Consider the following 15,449-nt stretch of genomic DNA (forward strand, 5'->3'; position numbering starts at 1 on the left):
GGAGGCCAGGTGGAAAGGTAGTCTTTGAGCTGGGATCAATTTAGCCGCAGGATTAAGGGGGAAGCATTCGCTTTTACTGATGTTCAATTTGTAACCTGAAAAGGAACCAAATGTTTGTAACACGTCTAGAATGCCAATGATGCAGGCAGTAGGGTTAAATAAATCATCCGCATACAGTGAAACCCTGTGCTCAACCCCATTTCTATAGATACCGTTAAAAACCGGTGAGCTTCTAAGAACGATGGCAAGCGGCTCGATTGCAATCGAAAACAGTAATGGCGACAACGGACAACCTTGGCGGCAGCCGTGTTGCAATGAGAAAAATTGGGATTGAGTGGAGTTAGTAGTGACACTAGCAGTAGGAGTACTATATAACAATTGAATCCATGAAATATGGAAATATTTTTGACCAAAACCGAACCTGTTAAGAGCTGAAAATAAATACCCCCATTCCACCCGGTCAAACGCTTTTTCTGCGTCCATAGAGATTGCCATTTCAGCATCTTGTGTGTCAGACTTAGAAAATATTATATTAAGTAGGCAACGAATATTTGAGGACAACTGCCTACCCCTAATGAAGCCGGTTTGGTCACCCGAAATAATTTTTGGTATTCAGTGGTCCAAACGGCTGGCTAAGGTCTTAGCTAACAGTTTAATGTCCGCATTGAGCAAACTTACAGGCCTCCAACTACTACATTCTTCTGGGTCTTTATTTTTCTTTGGAATGAGTGAAATCGATGCTTGAGTTACAGAAGGAGGGAGGGAACCATGCTCTAAGGAATCGTTAAACATATCCAACAGAAAGGGAGCTAGCTGATTAGAGAATTTCTTTAAAAAATCAACTGGGAAGCTGTCTGGCCCCGGTGCCTTGCCATTCTGCATCATTTTGAGACTGTTTGTAACCTCTTCTAAACTAAGTGGATTGTCTAGGTTCTTTTCAGTTGTTTCGTTAATTATGGGGAAGTCCAAATTATCTAAGAATTTGTTCATTAAGGTATCGTCAGCTGGGGCCTCTGATTTGTAAAGATTAGAATAGTACGTCGCGAAAACATTGTTTATCTCATTTGGATCTGTAACTAGGGTGTGGGGGGGTTTGCGAATGTGTGTAATGAAACGAGAGGCAGATTGATGCTTTAGTTGCAATGCCAGCAGCCGGCTGGCCTTGTCGCCATATTCGTAATATGTACTCTTTGTGCGTCTCAGAAGGAGTTCCGCTTTGTTAGTAGAGATGAGATCAAATTCAGTTTGGAGTTTGAGTCTCTCTGTCTGAAGAGTGGGACTAGGAGATGATGAGTGCTGTCTGTCAATTTGCAAAATTGCCTCCGTCAGCTCAATTTGTTTCTGCTTTCTTTGCTTACGTTCTCTGGCATATAATTTCTCCTCGAATTACTGCTTTACATGTCTCCCACAGGAGGGAAGGGGAAGTTGAATCAGATTTTTTATTTTGAACAAAGAGCTTAATTTTATCCGAAATAAAATCACAAAATGTATTCGATGGTAATAGCCCAGTATTTAATCTCCAATTTGAACGTTTTCCACTTTTAGGGAGCAATTCTAAATCCAATAAAAGGGGGGCATGGTCTGATATGACTATAGCTGAGTGCTCACATAATTTCACTGAAGGAAGAAGTATTTTGTCTAAAAAAAAAAAAAGTCAATGCGCGAGTATGTCCGATGAACATGGGAATAAAATGAAAACTCTTTTGTTGTTGGGTTGTTGAAACGCCACACATCCACTCCACTGATTTGATTCATAAGTGTTGTGAGGCTTTTAGCCATATTAGATGGGGTTAGATTTTTGGGATTAGATTTGTCAAGGGCAGGATTAACAACCAAATTAAGGTCTCCCCCAAAAATAAGGTGGTGTGAGTCAAGGCATGGGATTAATGAAAATAGGGACGTCATAAAATTAGGACAGTCCCAATTGGGAGCATATACACAAACCATAATGACTGGGGTTTGGAGCAATTTACCTACAACTATAATGTACCGCCCATTTGGATCTAAGATAGATTGTTCCAAAGAGAACTGCAGTCGTTTGTGCAGTAATATTGCTGTACCTCGGGAACGACTATTGAAGCTGGAATGGAACACTTGTCCTACCCAGGGCTTACGCAATCTAGTGTGGTGGGTTTCCTGTAGAAAAGCAACGTCTGTCCTCATGTCTTTAAGATGTGAGAGTACTCTGGCTCTTTTGATAGGCCCACCAAGTCCTTTGACATTCCAGCTTGTAAACCTAATGGCTCTTTGCATAGTTTTCTGATTCATATCAGCCATTGAGCATGATACAGCATATCAGTATTTGAAATAAAATGGTGAAAAGGTTAGGTTAGCCCATAAATTGCAACACATATAACAGATAACAACTAGAAACGAGTCATAAACATGAATACCAATAACATGAGTTCCTCCTGTACTGGGGAAAAAAAGAGAGAAAGACAAAAACACAAAAAAACACAACTCAATAAGAATAGACATCTGAACTAACGTCTTTGAACTAAACCAATACTTACATACTTGTCCTAAACTCATCCTGTAACACAGATGAGTAAGCAGGAATTATTATGTACACCTCCGGTTAACTACAATGAGGTTTGCTTCCCTCCAAAATGTATAGTTATACTTATACATATACACCCAGTAAGCAGCCGAGTTTAAGCTCTATCCTATTCCACATCCCCATAACTCAGACAGCGGCGTCCTCTGTCTATGAGCTCTTTTTAAAATAAAAATAATAAATATAAATAAAAATATACAATAGCGCCCTCTGCAGGTCTAGCCGTAAGCTGCAAAGACTGCCTGGGTATGCTTTTCTTTTTTTTTTGTCCGAGATCTCGGTTATAAAAATAAAACATACAACAGTAAATTAATAAATGAAACAATATGATTCAGAGGGGGTATGTGGATAGAGTCCTGGTCATTCACTTACTGCTATAAATCCGATCTTCATTTACTGCAATCGGCCCGGTAGAATCGCTCTGCTTCCTCCGCGGATTCGAACATGTGTGTCTGTCCGTTGATAGTGACAAGCAGGCGGGCTGGGTAGCTCAGGCCGAAGCGTATTCCATCCTTGAAGAGGAGAGACTTCACTTTGTTGAAGGTGGCCCGCTTCTTGGCAAGTGTAGCGCTGAAATCTTCAAAGATCCTTATGGGGTGCCCTTGGTATGAGATATCTCAGGTTTTCTTAGCCCACTGTAGCACACATTCCTTCTGGGAATATTTGTGGAAGCGGACGATGAATGGCCGGGATCCTTGCGGTGGTTTTGGTCCCAAACTGCGGTGCGCACGGTCCAGTTTCATGGTGTCCAATTGATCATCTCCGACCACTTTCTTAAACAGTGCTGTCATGAAGAGATGCGCGTCATCACCCTCCGTTCCTTCTGGGACGCCAATCACCCAGAGATTCTGTCGTTTGGAACGTGAAACCAGGTCCTCGACAGCCAGCTGCAATTTCTCGTTCACCTGGGTAGTGGTCTCCAGCTTGGATTTCAATGTGGCCACCTCGCACTCCAGGGTAGTGATTCCGTCTGAATGTGCGGTAAGAGCTGCTTCTTTAACAGGTTTGACCAACCATCCCCCTGCCACCCCCCACAGCCCCCGACCCTCTCCTCCCCTCTCCAATGTACCGCACCCCTGGCAACAGTAGCCCCCACTCCCCCTGACCCCCTCACACCCCAGCAGCAATTGCCTCCCCTTACCAACACCAGGAGCCAGGGAGCATGCTTCACACCTGGAGACACCGGTACTCACAGCTTTATAACATCTGAGCAGGTGAGAAGGCAGCTCTCCAGGGTGAATGTGAACAAGTCCAGAGGTCCAGACAACATCAACCCCAGGGTTCTGAAGGTGTGTGCTGGAGAGCTGGCGGACACATTCCAACATCTCTTCAGTCTATCTCTAAGACTGAGGAGGGTGCCACAGCTCTGGAAGACCTCTTGCATCGTCCCAGTGCCAAAGAAGGGACGGCCCAGCACCCCAAACGACTACAGACCTGTCGCCCTGATACCACAGGTCATGAAGATCCTGGAGAGGCTAGTGCTGCAACACCTTAAGCCCCAGGTGAAGGACTTCCTGGACCCCCGGCAGTTTGCATACCAGGAGAGCATGGGGGTGGAGGATGCCATCATTTACATGCTGCACAGGGCCTACACACACCTGGAGAGGCCACAGAGCATGGTGAGGACCATGTTCTTCGACTTCTCCAGTGCATTTAACACTATCAAGCCATCACTGCTGGCTGACAAACTAGCAGTGATGTGTGTGGAGGACTCCCTGACGGCTTGGATCCACAACTACCTCACAGACAGGCGTCAGTATGTGAGACTGCAGGGCTGTCAGTCTGAGGTGGTGGTGTGCAACACCGGTGCCCCCCAGGTAACTGTTCTGTCACCCTTTCTCTTCACCCTCTATACCTCCGACTTCCAGTTTAGCTCCGACCAGTGCCACCTGCAGAAGTTTTCGGATGACTCCTCTATCGTCGGTTACATCACAGATGACAGGGATGAGGAGTACAGGGCCCTGGTGGAGAGCTTTGTGCAGTGGTGCGACACCAACTACCTTTTGCTTAACACCTGTGAGAGAAAATTATTATATGTAATAAGCTACATTTAAGAATCAAACATCATCTTGGGTTGAATGTCTGCAGCAGACTGTAGAAGATGATTTCCTGTTGTCACACACAACAGAACCAGTTTCTCTACTTGAAGCTTGACATGGGCTAAGACAATAGATACATTTACATGATTACAAAGACCTGATTGCCCTACCATCTAGAGCAGTTTCTGACCTTTGTGTTGCCCCAGACCCAGTACTCTAAGACCAGACTGAACCAGTTGTGGCCATTGTGCTCCGCTTCCACCCTTTGTCTCCATGAGAGAAAGTGGGGGCCGCTTCCCCCCTAGCCTTCATCATAATCACCTTCATCAAATATACAGGTCCACACCCATTGCTCATGATTGGTCTAAACCTCACCTGAGGGCGGACCCCTTACCTGAAGGTACCTGTTTGTATAAATACTCAGATGAAATGAATAATCTTTACTTTACGAGGAACTTTGAATCGTTCAGATGCGTCTGACGAACCTGTAAACTTCCTCCTTCTGCAGAAGAATATTAAATATCTTTTCTTATACATCTTGAAACGAAACAGGCTGCCATTATTGAATAATTTACTCTAACAAGTTGGCGACGAGGAAACAAGGGGAGCGGCTGCGGAGGTATCCTGTTCTGTCCGTTCTCAGCCATTTCAGCTGACGAGCTGTTTTTGAGACGGAGCTCTCCCGTTTCACCTAGCAAGTGACGCGGTCAGGAGATCCCCTCTATTTTTTGGGATTGGCTGAGAGCGGATGATCAGGGCCTTAGCACGCTGTCTACGTACTACACGAACAAGGGTAAGCCTGTCGATTTTCATTTGTATACGGAACGGTATTTAATCGGAGAAAGATACCCATTTGGAGAGGTCTTTGTTTCCGGGTGCACTTTGTGATGCATGACTTGTGGCGTTTTTAGACGATTTACATGTTATCGTGGCTATAATTGCGCCTGGCAAAATCATAAGGCTACTCTTTTTGTGTATATGATATATATATATACGTGTATCTTTCTGATCATGGTTAACAACAGGTCCATGGCGTCTAAACGATCGTGAACAGTGGTTAACTAGTGCCATTTGATTGTGATAAGACTTTGCTGTTTTTTGGTTAACAAAAGATCCAAATCAGCTGATATCTTGGTCAACAGAGGTCCAAGTTGGTTAACTAGAGGTCCAACATATTGATATCTTGGTCAACAAAGGTCCAAGTTGGTTAACTAGAGGTCCAACATATTGATATCTTGGTTAACTAAGATCCAACATATTGGTTAACACAGGTCTAAAAATAATCCTAGGTTGATCTAGGATTGGGTTTTTATTACACAGAGGTTAGTTCTGTGTAAAAGTGGGGAGGTGGTACTTATCCATAAAATCCATTGAGCCAACCAGGTGTTCTGAATTTTCCATGTATGAATATAGAGTTTCATTGAGCTAATCAAAGTTCTGAACTCCAGTTTTAATTAGTTAATCAGTGTTAATACTTCAGTTTTTCTGTTGACTCAGTTCATATGTAAAAGACCTACCAGCCACCCCTCCCCTGAAGCCCAGAGTCTAATCTCCACAGACCAAGTTTGTTTGTGTATTGTCAGAGAGAGTGACACCACTTCTTGGTCCTGCTAAGATAATGGCAGACAAATGGGGTTTATCTGCTGTTAAACATATTGGGTTATGGTCCAAATATTCATCTTTTCCTGCTACATGTGGGACACTGAGCGTTAGCATGTTAAATGGGATTAGAATAGAATTGGAGACTTTTGAGAAAACATCTGTAGGAAAGAAAGCAAAGAATGAGATAAATTGGGATTGCGTTAGAAAGTGGGAACGCATGGCAGAGGACAAACACAAGAACTCAGAAAGACAAGAGAAACGTTATAGAGAACAACATAGCCAGCCACAAACAAATAATAGGCAGCAGGTTGTTAAGGATTTTGCATGTTATAATTGTGGTAAGGGCGGCCATTCCTATAGATCCTGTCCGACGTCAAAAAGGTTTCCTAACCATGGGAAACAGAAACATATGACTCATTCTGCACAAATTGGATTTTGTGAGGGACAGGAGAAACGTTCTGGAGAGCAGCGTGGGCGGCCACGGACACATTTCGGACAGTGGGGTGATAAGGGTTTTGCATGTTATAATTGTGGGGGCAACCATTCCTACAAATTCTGCCCGACACCACAACAGCAATTTTAGGAAATAGTCTATAATTGTTGTTTCTCCATGTACAGCTCCAGTTTTTGTAAGAATGTTCTTGTTTTCCGACACTTTTAGGAAAAGTGTTGAGTTTTGAATTGTCTTGTTGTGAAAAGAGACCCTAGTGGTTTTTGAGTTTCTGTTTTTCTATTTTAAAAACTTTTTTTTTGCATTAGGCAAGGTTTTATATGTTCTAACCCAAGTCATGGGGAGCTGCTTTCTTGCGCAGAAAGACCCTGAGAGTTATTTATATTCTCAAGAAGGTAGGTTTATGTGTGAAACTCTGGGAGAACTGATCACTCTCCACTTTGAGTTTTTTGCATAAACCTGTCCAAAATTATATAGATCTGTTTGGTATTCATGCATTGTTCAGACCATGATGTATTGAAAAAAGAACCATGTGGCCTGTCGTATCAGAGGCTCATAAAATACTATATTTTTGATTGCTAACTCCCACTAACTCATTAACAATTAACCCTGGTTTTTCTTGTTTTCGAATGATTTTTCAGTAAGTATATTTTGACATCATAAAACATGACACATTTGTTTATGATTTTCAAATCACACGAAAATGTTCTACCGTTTCCTATTTTGATATTAAGATGTTGGTTTGATTAGACATAAAATTCTGTTGCAGTTTTTTTTTAGTTTTTTTGTTAACTGTCTCCTCAGACAGACCAGTGGTGCCCCTGTATTATTGCAGATACACTTGATTTTTGCCACGGCAAGAATGTGATATATATTTCAGAGTGGAAGCCGTTTTACCAGAATCCAGAGACGGCGTGCTACGCAATATCCAGCCAGATGATTGAGGGATGAACCAGGGCCACCAGAGAGGGAAACGACGACCAGGGTTACCAGACCCACCAGAGAACACCGAGGAGATGACGATGAGGGTGCCAGGCCCGACAGAGGAGGAACCAGAGCCACCAGGGTGCCAGGCCCGACAGAGGAGGAACCAGAGCCACCAGGGTGCCAGGCCCGACAGAGGAGGACGCAGCCACCAGGGTGCCAGGCCCGACAGAGAACCACCAAACGACCATCGACGACAGTGTTCCAGTTTCAACAGCCCGTTTCAAGGAGGAAAGACACATAGTATCATGAGAGATTTTGCTTCGAGGATGAATTATTCTGATTGTTGGATCTGTCAACAGATACCTGTGAGTCCAGCCAGGGTCCAAAGTGTGGACACCTGTACTAGTGAAGATGCTGGTGAATGCCTGCATCATGTTTTCGATGGTGCTAAAGAACACTCCCCAGACCATGTCCAACATGGAAGGAGACAGACGACTGCCTGAACCTCAATGACACTGACAGACAACGACCGATTAGGAAGAGATTGAAGATGCAAGAATCAAGAAGGCGTCGGTCGTTTGGATTTATTTTTATTTTATTTTTTTGTCTTGTGTATGATGTACTGTGCTTAATTTTAAGCTTGGTTGTTAATTTTAGGATTTTTGGGTTGTGATGAATTTTTATTATTCTTTCTCCAAAAATGTTTTGACCCTTATTTTTCAAATTGTTCTTGTTTTAAGAGTTTACATCTTAAAAAAGTGTGGAATGTGAGAGAAAATTATTATATGTAATAAGCTACATTTAAGAATCAAACATCATCTTGGGTTGAATGTCTGCAGCAGACTGTTGAAGATGATTTCCTGTTGTCACACACAACAGAACCAGTTTCTCTACTTGAAGCTTGACATGGGCTAAGACAATAGATACATTTACATGATTACAAAGACCTGATTGCCCTACCATCTAGAGCAGTTTCTGACCTTTGTGTTGCCCCAGACCCAGTACTCTAAGACCAGACTGAACCAGTTGTGGCCATTGTGCTCCGCTTCCACCCTTTGTCTCCATGAGAGAAAGTGGGGGCCGCTTCCCCCCTAGCCTTCATCATAATCACCTTCATCAAATATACAGGTCCACACCCATTGCTCATGATTGGTCTAAACCTCACCTGAGGGCGGACCCCTTACCTGAAGGTACCTGTTTGTATAAATACTCAGATGAAATGAATAATCTTTACTTTACGAGGAACTTTGAATCGTTCAGATGCGTCTGACGAACCTGTAAACTTCCTCCTTCTGCAGAAGAATATTAAATATCTTTTCTTATACATCTTGAAACGAAACAGGCTGCCATTATTGAATAATTTACTCTAACACACCAGCAAAACAAAGGAGTTGGTGGTGGATTTTAGGAGGAAGAGAAGGACCCCAGCCCCCATCACCATCAAGGGGGTGGAAGTCGAGAGGGTGGACTCCTACAGGTACCTGGGAGTACAAATTAATAACAAACTGGACTGGACTGACAACACCGAGGCTCTTCTCAGGAAAGGGCAGAGCAGACTGTTTTTCCTGAGAAGGCTGAGGTCTTTCGGTGTCTGCAACAAGCTGCTGCAAATGTTTTATCAGTCGGTGGTTGCCAGCGTTCTGTTCTTCGCCGTGGCCTGCTGGGGTGGAAACATCTGTGCCAGGGATGCTGCGAAGCTAAACAAACTGGTGAAGAAGGCCAGCTCTGTGGTGGGGACCGGGCTGGACAGCCTAGAGGTGGTGGCAGAACAGAGGATGGGGAAAAAACTGGCGGCCATGCTGGCCAATCCCTCCCACCCGATGTACTGCGAGCTGGCGGGGATGAGGAGCAAGTTCAGCCACAGATTTGTTCTCCCCCGTCAAAGTACAAAAATATTTGGACAGTCCTTTGTTCCAGCTGTACTCCGACTCTACAACCAGGCCCTGCAGGGTGGGGGAGACCTGGAGCTGGAACTTTTGGAACTTTTTACTTATTGAGCCTGCACTGTTTTATGTATTTTATTGAATGTTTTCTGTTTTCTGTATTGAATGTTTTCTATCCTTACTGAGCTGTTTGACAACAAAATTTCCCCATTGGGGACAATAAAGGTTTTCAATCAATCAATCAATCAATCATTTCGGTGATGGTGGTACTGTGTGTGGCCACAGTGTCGGTGATTTTTTGGAGAGTGGCTTGGATTGGGGCCATGGCAGTGATCAATGATGCTGTAAGTTCACTTGTCACGTCTTTGCGTAATTTCGTAAGCTCACCGATTAGCATCTCAAGTGTTAGCGGCTGTTCGCTAGTTTCCGACGTACTGGGAGCCACCTTGCTAGCATCTTTCTCTTGCGAGCTAAAGATTTTGGTCAGTTGTTGCTGATTTTTCCCGCGAATGTTGTGAGATTTACTCATTTCGACAAAGAAAAGGTTGTTGAGGCACGTATAATGACTTATCAAATGAAGAAAAGTAACAAAAGTCTGGGTGTATATATTTCAAAACGAAAAATTATTAGGGAGCAAACGCCATGCGACCTATCGCTCCAACGCCATAACCGGAAGCCCTCAAGCTCAATCTTAACAAGACCGAGCTCCTCTTCATCCCCGGGAAAGCCTGCCCTCTCCAAGACTTCTCCATCACAGTGGAGAACTCTACTGTAACCCCCTCCCTAACAGCCAAGAACCTTGGAGGGATCCTGGACAACCGACTATCCTGTGCGGAGAACATTGCAGCACCGACTATCCTGTGCGGAGAACATTGCAGCACCTGCAGATTCTTCCTTTACAACATGAGAAGGATACGACCATTCCTCACCAAAGGAGCAGCGCAACTCTTGACCCAGGCATTGGTCATCTCCCACCTTGATTACTGCAACATACTCCTGGCTGGGCTCCCTGCCTCCGCCATCAGACCTGTGCAGCTCATCCAGAACGCTGCTGCCCGTCTGGTGTTCAACCTCCCCAAATACTCTCATGTCACCCCTCTCCTTCGCACCCTGCACTGGCTCCCGATAGCAGCTCGCATCAGATTCAAGACCCTGGTGCTTGCTTACCAGGCAGCTAAAGGGACAGCCCCTGCCTACCTGAAGGAAATGGTCAGCCCCCAAACTCCAGCCCGTTCACCCCGCTCCTCCACCTCGGCTGGCCGACTGGCCCCACCACCTCTACACCAACACGGCAGTCATGCAGCCCGATCACGTCTCTTCACGACACTGGCTCCCCGCTGGTGGAATGAGCTTCCCACGGCTGTCAGAACTGCAGAGTCACTACCCATCTTCCGTCGTAGACTGAAGACCCATCTCTTCGGGTTACACCTTAACTGCTCCTCCTCAGACATCTACTGCCCCCCAGCACTGTGTCTCCTGAAGACACCCGCTTTTCCCCTCTACTGTGTCCCTAAAAACGTCTATTGCCCCCCTTGTACTGTTTCTCTGTTTCTCCAGTGTCTATATATATATATATAAAAAATAAAATAAAATATCCCTAGGTTTAGAAGAAGGTGATAGAAGAAGGTTTTTCCTTCTATCAATGGCCCCGGGTCTGAGCTGGATTACTCTTCCTGCTACGACTGGTGGATTGATGATTCACTTGCTTAGTATTCAAATCTATTGATTGTAAGTCGCTTTGGAATAAGGCGTCTGCTAAATGCCAAAAATGTAAATGTAAAAAAAAATATTTGTATTTTGTATTAGCCGCCGTCTAATGATCGCAAGGTCGGCAGATCGGCGGGCCCCGGCTGGCCAAATCGTCAAAGTGTCCTTGAGCAAGACACTGAACCCCAAATTGCTCCCAGTGAGTGGGCCGGCGCCTTGCATGGTAGCTTTCCCGCCATTGGTGTGTGAATGTGTGTGTGAATGGGTGAATGAGAGGCCGTTGTAAAGCGCTTTAGAATAAGCTATACGGGTCCTTGAAATCCTTGTGGATCCTTGTGAATTTGAGAAAAGAAATCAAGGTCTTAAACGTTTTTGAAAATAGACGTGGGTCATTGAAAGTGCTTGAATTCCCCTCTCTCTCTAAAATAAATATATATATTCAAAAATGTTTTACCTAGCTCGTCAACTAGTTCTGTCTCAAACTATGCCGCGTTGGGTCCTTGAATTTGAGGGAATTGAGTCTTGAAAGTCCTTGAAAGGTGCTTGAAAGGTACTTGAAAGGTTTCAGAAGGTGTGGGAACCCTGTATATAAGTGCAGTCCATTTAGCGTTTGTCTCCCTCTCTCTGTTCCTCTAGGAGGGGTCTGGAGGAGGCTCCTCTCATGACCAGAGCTCTCAGAGACTCTCAGATGAAGGAGAAGATGGGCAGGTACCCCAGAGTGAGTGACGTCGCCAGTTCGCAAGTGTACCCAAAAATGACATTTGGAGTCATTCTAAATCAACGACATTGTTTGTTACTACGGTGTTATTACGTAGTCGTGTTGTTCTAAGGTATGAGTGTGTGTCTCTTCTGTGTGTCCCTCCAGGTGGTTCTGAGGGTCCAGTTCCCTGACAGGAGGGTTCTACAAGGGTTCTTCAGGCCTCTAGAGACTGGTGTGTGTGTGTGTGTGTGTGTGTCTCTATCTCTCTCTCTCTCTCAGTCTCTCTCTGTGTCACTCTCTCGTCTCTCTCGTCTCTGTCTCTCCGTCTCTCTCTCTCTCTCTCTCTCTCTCTCTCTCTCTCTGTCTCTCTCTCCCTCCCTCCCTCCCTCTCTCTCTCTCTCTGTCTCTCTACCTCTCTCCCTCCCTCTTTCTCTGTCTCTGTCTCTCGTCTCTCTCTCTCTCTCTCTCTCTCTCTCTCTCTCTCTCTCTCTCTCTCTCTCTCTCTCTCTCTCTCTCTCTCTCTCTCTCTCTCTCTCTCTCTCTCTCTCTCTCTCTCTCTCTCTCTCTCTGTCCATTCGACTCTTTCTCCCTACCTCTACACCCCCCACCCCCTCCCCCCCACGGCCCAACCTAAAGACACACTCACACTCTTTCTGACTTACACACACACAGCTTGCTATGCCGCCACAGGTATGCGTGCTATGCTATTGCTCAGCTGCTTGTGGTTAACTGTTAACAGTCAGACAGGTAGGAGAGGCGCCTGACGTACCGTGTTCTTATACTGTATGTCTGTCAGAAAACAACCCAACATGCCTCCACCGTAGGGTTAGTCAGATGATGGTGAAAAAAGAAATACTGTTAAGTTAGCAGTGCTGTGATTTAAACCTGTGTGTGTGTGTGTGTGTGTGTGTGTGTGTGTGTGTGTGTCCAGTCGCGGCACTGAGGCACTTTGTGCAGAGTCACCTTGAGGACCCTCAGCTCCAGTTCTACCTGTGTGAGTATTGTCTCTTGCTTGCTTCTTCCCCTTTTCTTTCTCTCTCTCTCTCTCTCTCTCTCTCTCTCTCTCTAACTATCTCTGTCTCTCTCTGTCTCTCTCTAACTATCTCTCTCTCTGTCTCTCTCTCTCTCTGTCTCTCTCTCTCTCTCTGTCTCTCTCTCTCTCTGTCTCTCTCTAACTATCTCTCTATCTCTCTCTCTGTCTCTCTCTCTCTCTCTGTCTGTCTCTCTCTGTCTCTCTCTAACTATCTCTGTCTCTCTCTCTCTCAATTTCAATTTCAATTCAATTTCAAAGGGCTTTATTGGCATGGGAAACATACATTTAAGCCCCTTTTCCACTATCGTGCCAGCCCGGGCCAGCCCTGCTTCTTTGGCGCTTTTCCATTTGTCGGCCCGGGTCGGGTCAGGTCGGTTCGGCTCGCTTCTTTAGCTCCCCTTCGATACCAGGGTCTAAATTTAGACCCGGAACCTTTTTGCCAGGCTGCGTGTGACGTGTGACGCTGCACACCGTTGATTGGTCAATGGAAATCGTCATCCCATGTTCATAGATTTCTTCGCTAACCGCCATCTTGAAATACCACATTCGCTCTTGGAAAATGGCACTACGGTTTCTGTAATAGCTTATTAATAAAGATTCGAAAAATTATGCTGACCATCGTATTATCTTAGTTTAATGTCATTTCAATGTATCATTTTCATTTTTATTTACAACAAGCATAACACAAAAATCGCTATTATGCACCGTCTTTGCCCGTGAATAACACCGGCTGTGAATGTGGTAGAAACACAATACTCCTTTGCTAACTTCACCATCGGCCTACAGTCATTTTGAGCCCTTAACCACCGCGCTGACACCCCGAGAAGTTATGCTTTTAACTAGGGGTGTAAATCACCAGCTTCATCACGATACGATATTATATCGATTTGTTTGTATGACGATACAATGTTTGACGATATCACAATGTCAGTCACGATACGATTTCGATATGACGATATGATCGATATGACGCGATATCATATGCCAATCTACTGAGAGGACCAGACCGCCGACTTATTACCGAGAGGAGAGCGAATTTCGTCGTCGTTATCCCTGCTACTCGCCATGACTTGACCTGCACAGTGTGCAGCGCTCTTTGACTTTGTAGTTTGCCGCTGCTAGTCGCGCGCTGCACGGAAATGGTGACAGTCACGCAGAATGTGCCATTTCAAAATAAAGGTGTATCTTTAACTCATTGACTGCCAAAGACGCCAATTGGCGTCTTATAGAATAGTAACGTTGACTGCCAAAGACGCCAATTGGCGTCTTATAGATTTTTTTTTTTTTTCCGCGGGGATCGCGTTATTGACATGTTCTACACCTAGCGAGTGAATTTCAGACTTGGGTGTAATGTATTTCGGTCCCAGATGGGGGCAGTAGTTCGATAAAAGCCTGGAGAAGGAAGTGGCTTGCTGTGGGTTGTAGTAATAGCGAAACGGATCAGGGTATGTGCCAAACGCGGCGCGGAGCATTGCGGAGCATCGCGGAGCAGCGCGGACATCGCGCGACTCTTCAAACAGTTCAGAGTCGGATGATACAGAAAAAGTGCAGAAAAAAAAAAAAAAAAAAAAGTTCTGCAGAAAAAGCGTTTTCTCTGTTTATTGGTCAAAATCAGGTGTTTTTGCTGAAACCACCCTATGTTCTACGGCCGATTTCTAAACACTCAAAGAGGCTAGAAACAAACTTTCTTTTTCTGATGAAAGAAGAGAGTCTAAAGTTTTGGTAGATATGTTCAATGTTTATGTAGTCCGAAAAGTCAATATTTGGTGGGTCTTCAAAGTTCAGCGAAAATGCCCCAAAAGTCTGGCAGTGTGGAGCTCTCCGCTCTGAACATGGCTGGCAGTCAAAGAGTTTTAAGATGACGATATAGATCGATGTTTTTACATTGCGTCGATGTAATCAGATCGTTAGTCAATGAATCGATGCATCGATGTGAATCGATGTATCGTTACACCCCTACTTTTAACCGTAAACTCAATGAACCGGGAGTTCACCCGGCCGCTGCTGCTCGCAGCACCGCTTGCTGCTGGTTGAAAGTCCCGTTGACAGCGGGGGCAGAGAAACGTTTTAACAGGGAATTCGCTCCGCGCTGTCGACGGTGATAGGAGTGTAGGATCTACACCATTCAAATGGTTTTGGATTCCCTGTCCTCTCCTCTATCCGGACACGTTTGAATTGTTATCCTAACCCACGGTAATCCAAAGTTATTAACCTGCAAAGCACCGCTTGCTGCTGGATGAAACTCCTGTTGACAGCGGGGGCAGAGAATATTTCTACCCGGGAATTCGCTCCGCGCTGTCGACGGTGATAAGAGTGTAGGATCGATACCATTCAAATGGTTTTGGATTCCCTGTCCTCTCCCCTATCCGGACACGTTTGAATTGTTATCCTAACCCACGGTAAACCGAAGTTATTAACCCGCAAAGGGCACCGTGTTTGTCCGTGAATAACACGGCACACAATGATACTACAGTTCATAAAGCAGACAAGTGAAGGCAGTGGTTTTAAGGGTTCAAAAAACATGACTTTATTATGTGTACATAGCTTCCT

General features: G+C 44.9%; 1 protein-coding gene across 3 annotated transcripts in view; it reads left to right on the forward strand.

Moving 5' to 3' along the window:
* Positions 1 to 15,449, forward strand: part of aspscr1 (ASPSCR1 tether for SLC2A4, UBX domain containing) — a gene marked incomplete at its 5' end in the record, with an annotated part of 95,243 nt that overhangs the window by 63,481 nt on the left and 16,313 nt on the right. For 2 of the 3 annotated variants that reach the window (XM_080524128.1, XM_080524129.1), the window contains 3 exons: positions 11,803 to 11,884; positions 12,032 to 12,098; positions 12,798 to 12,860. In XM_080524128.1, coding sequence (XP_080380254.1) covers positions 11,803 to 11,884; positions 12,032 to 12,098; positions 12,798 to 12,860 — 212 coding nt within the window. The remainder of the gene's footprint in view (positions 1 to 11,802; positions 11,885 to 12,031; positions 12,099 to 12,797; positions 12,861 to 15,449) is intronic. The other variant, XR_013937285.1, reaches the window with a different exon arrangement.

The sequence above is a fragment of the Nansenia antarctica genome (assembly GCF_963989245.1).
Source record: "Nansenia antarctica genome assembly, chromosome: 2".
Classification (NCBI taxonomy): Eukaryota; Metazoa; Chordata; class Actinopteri; order Argentiniformes; family Microstomatidae; genus Nansenia; species Nansenia antarctica.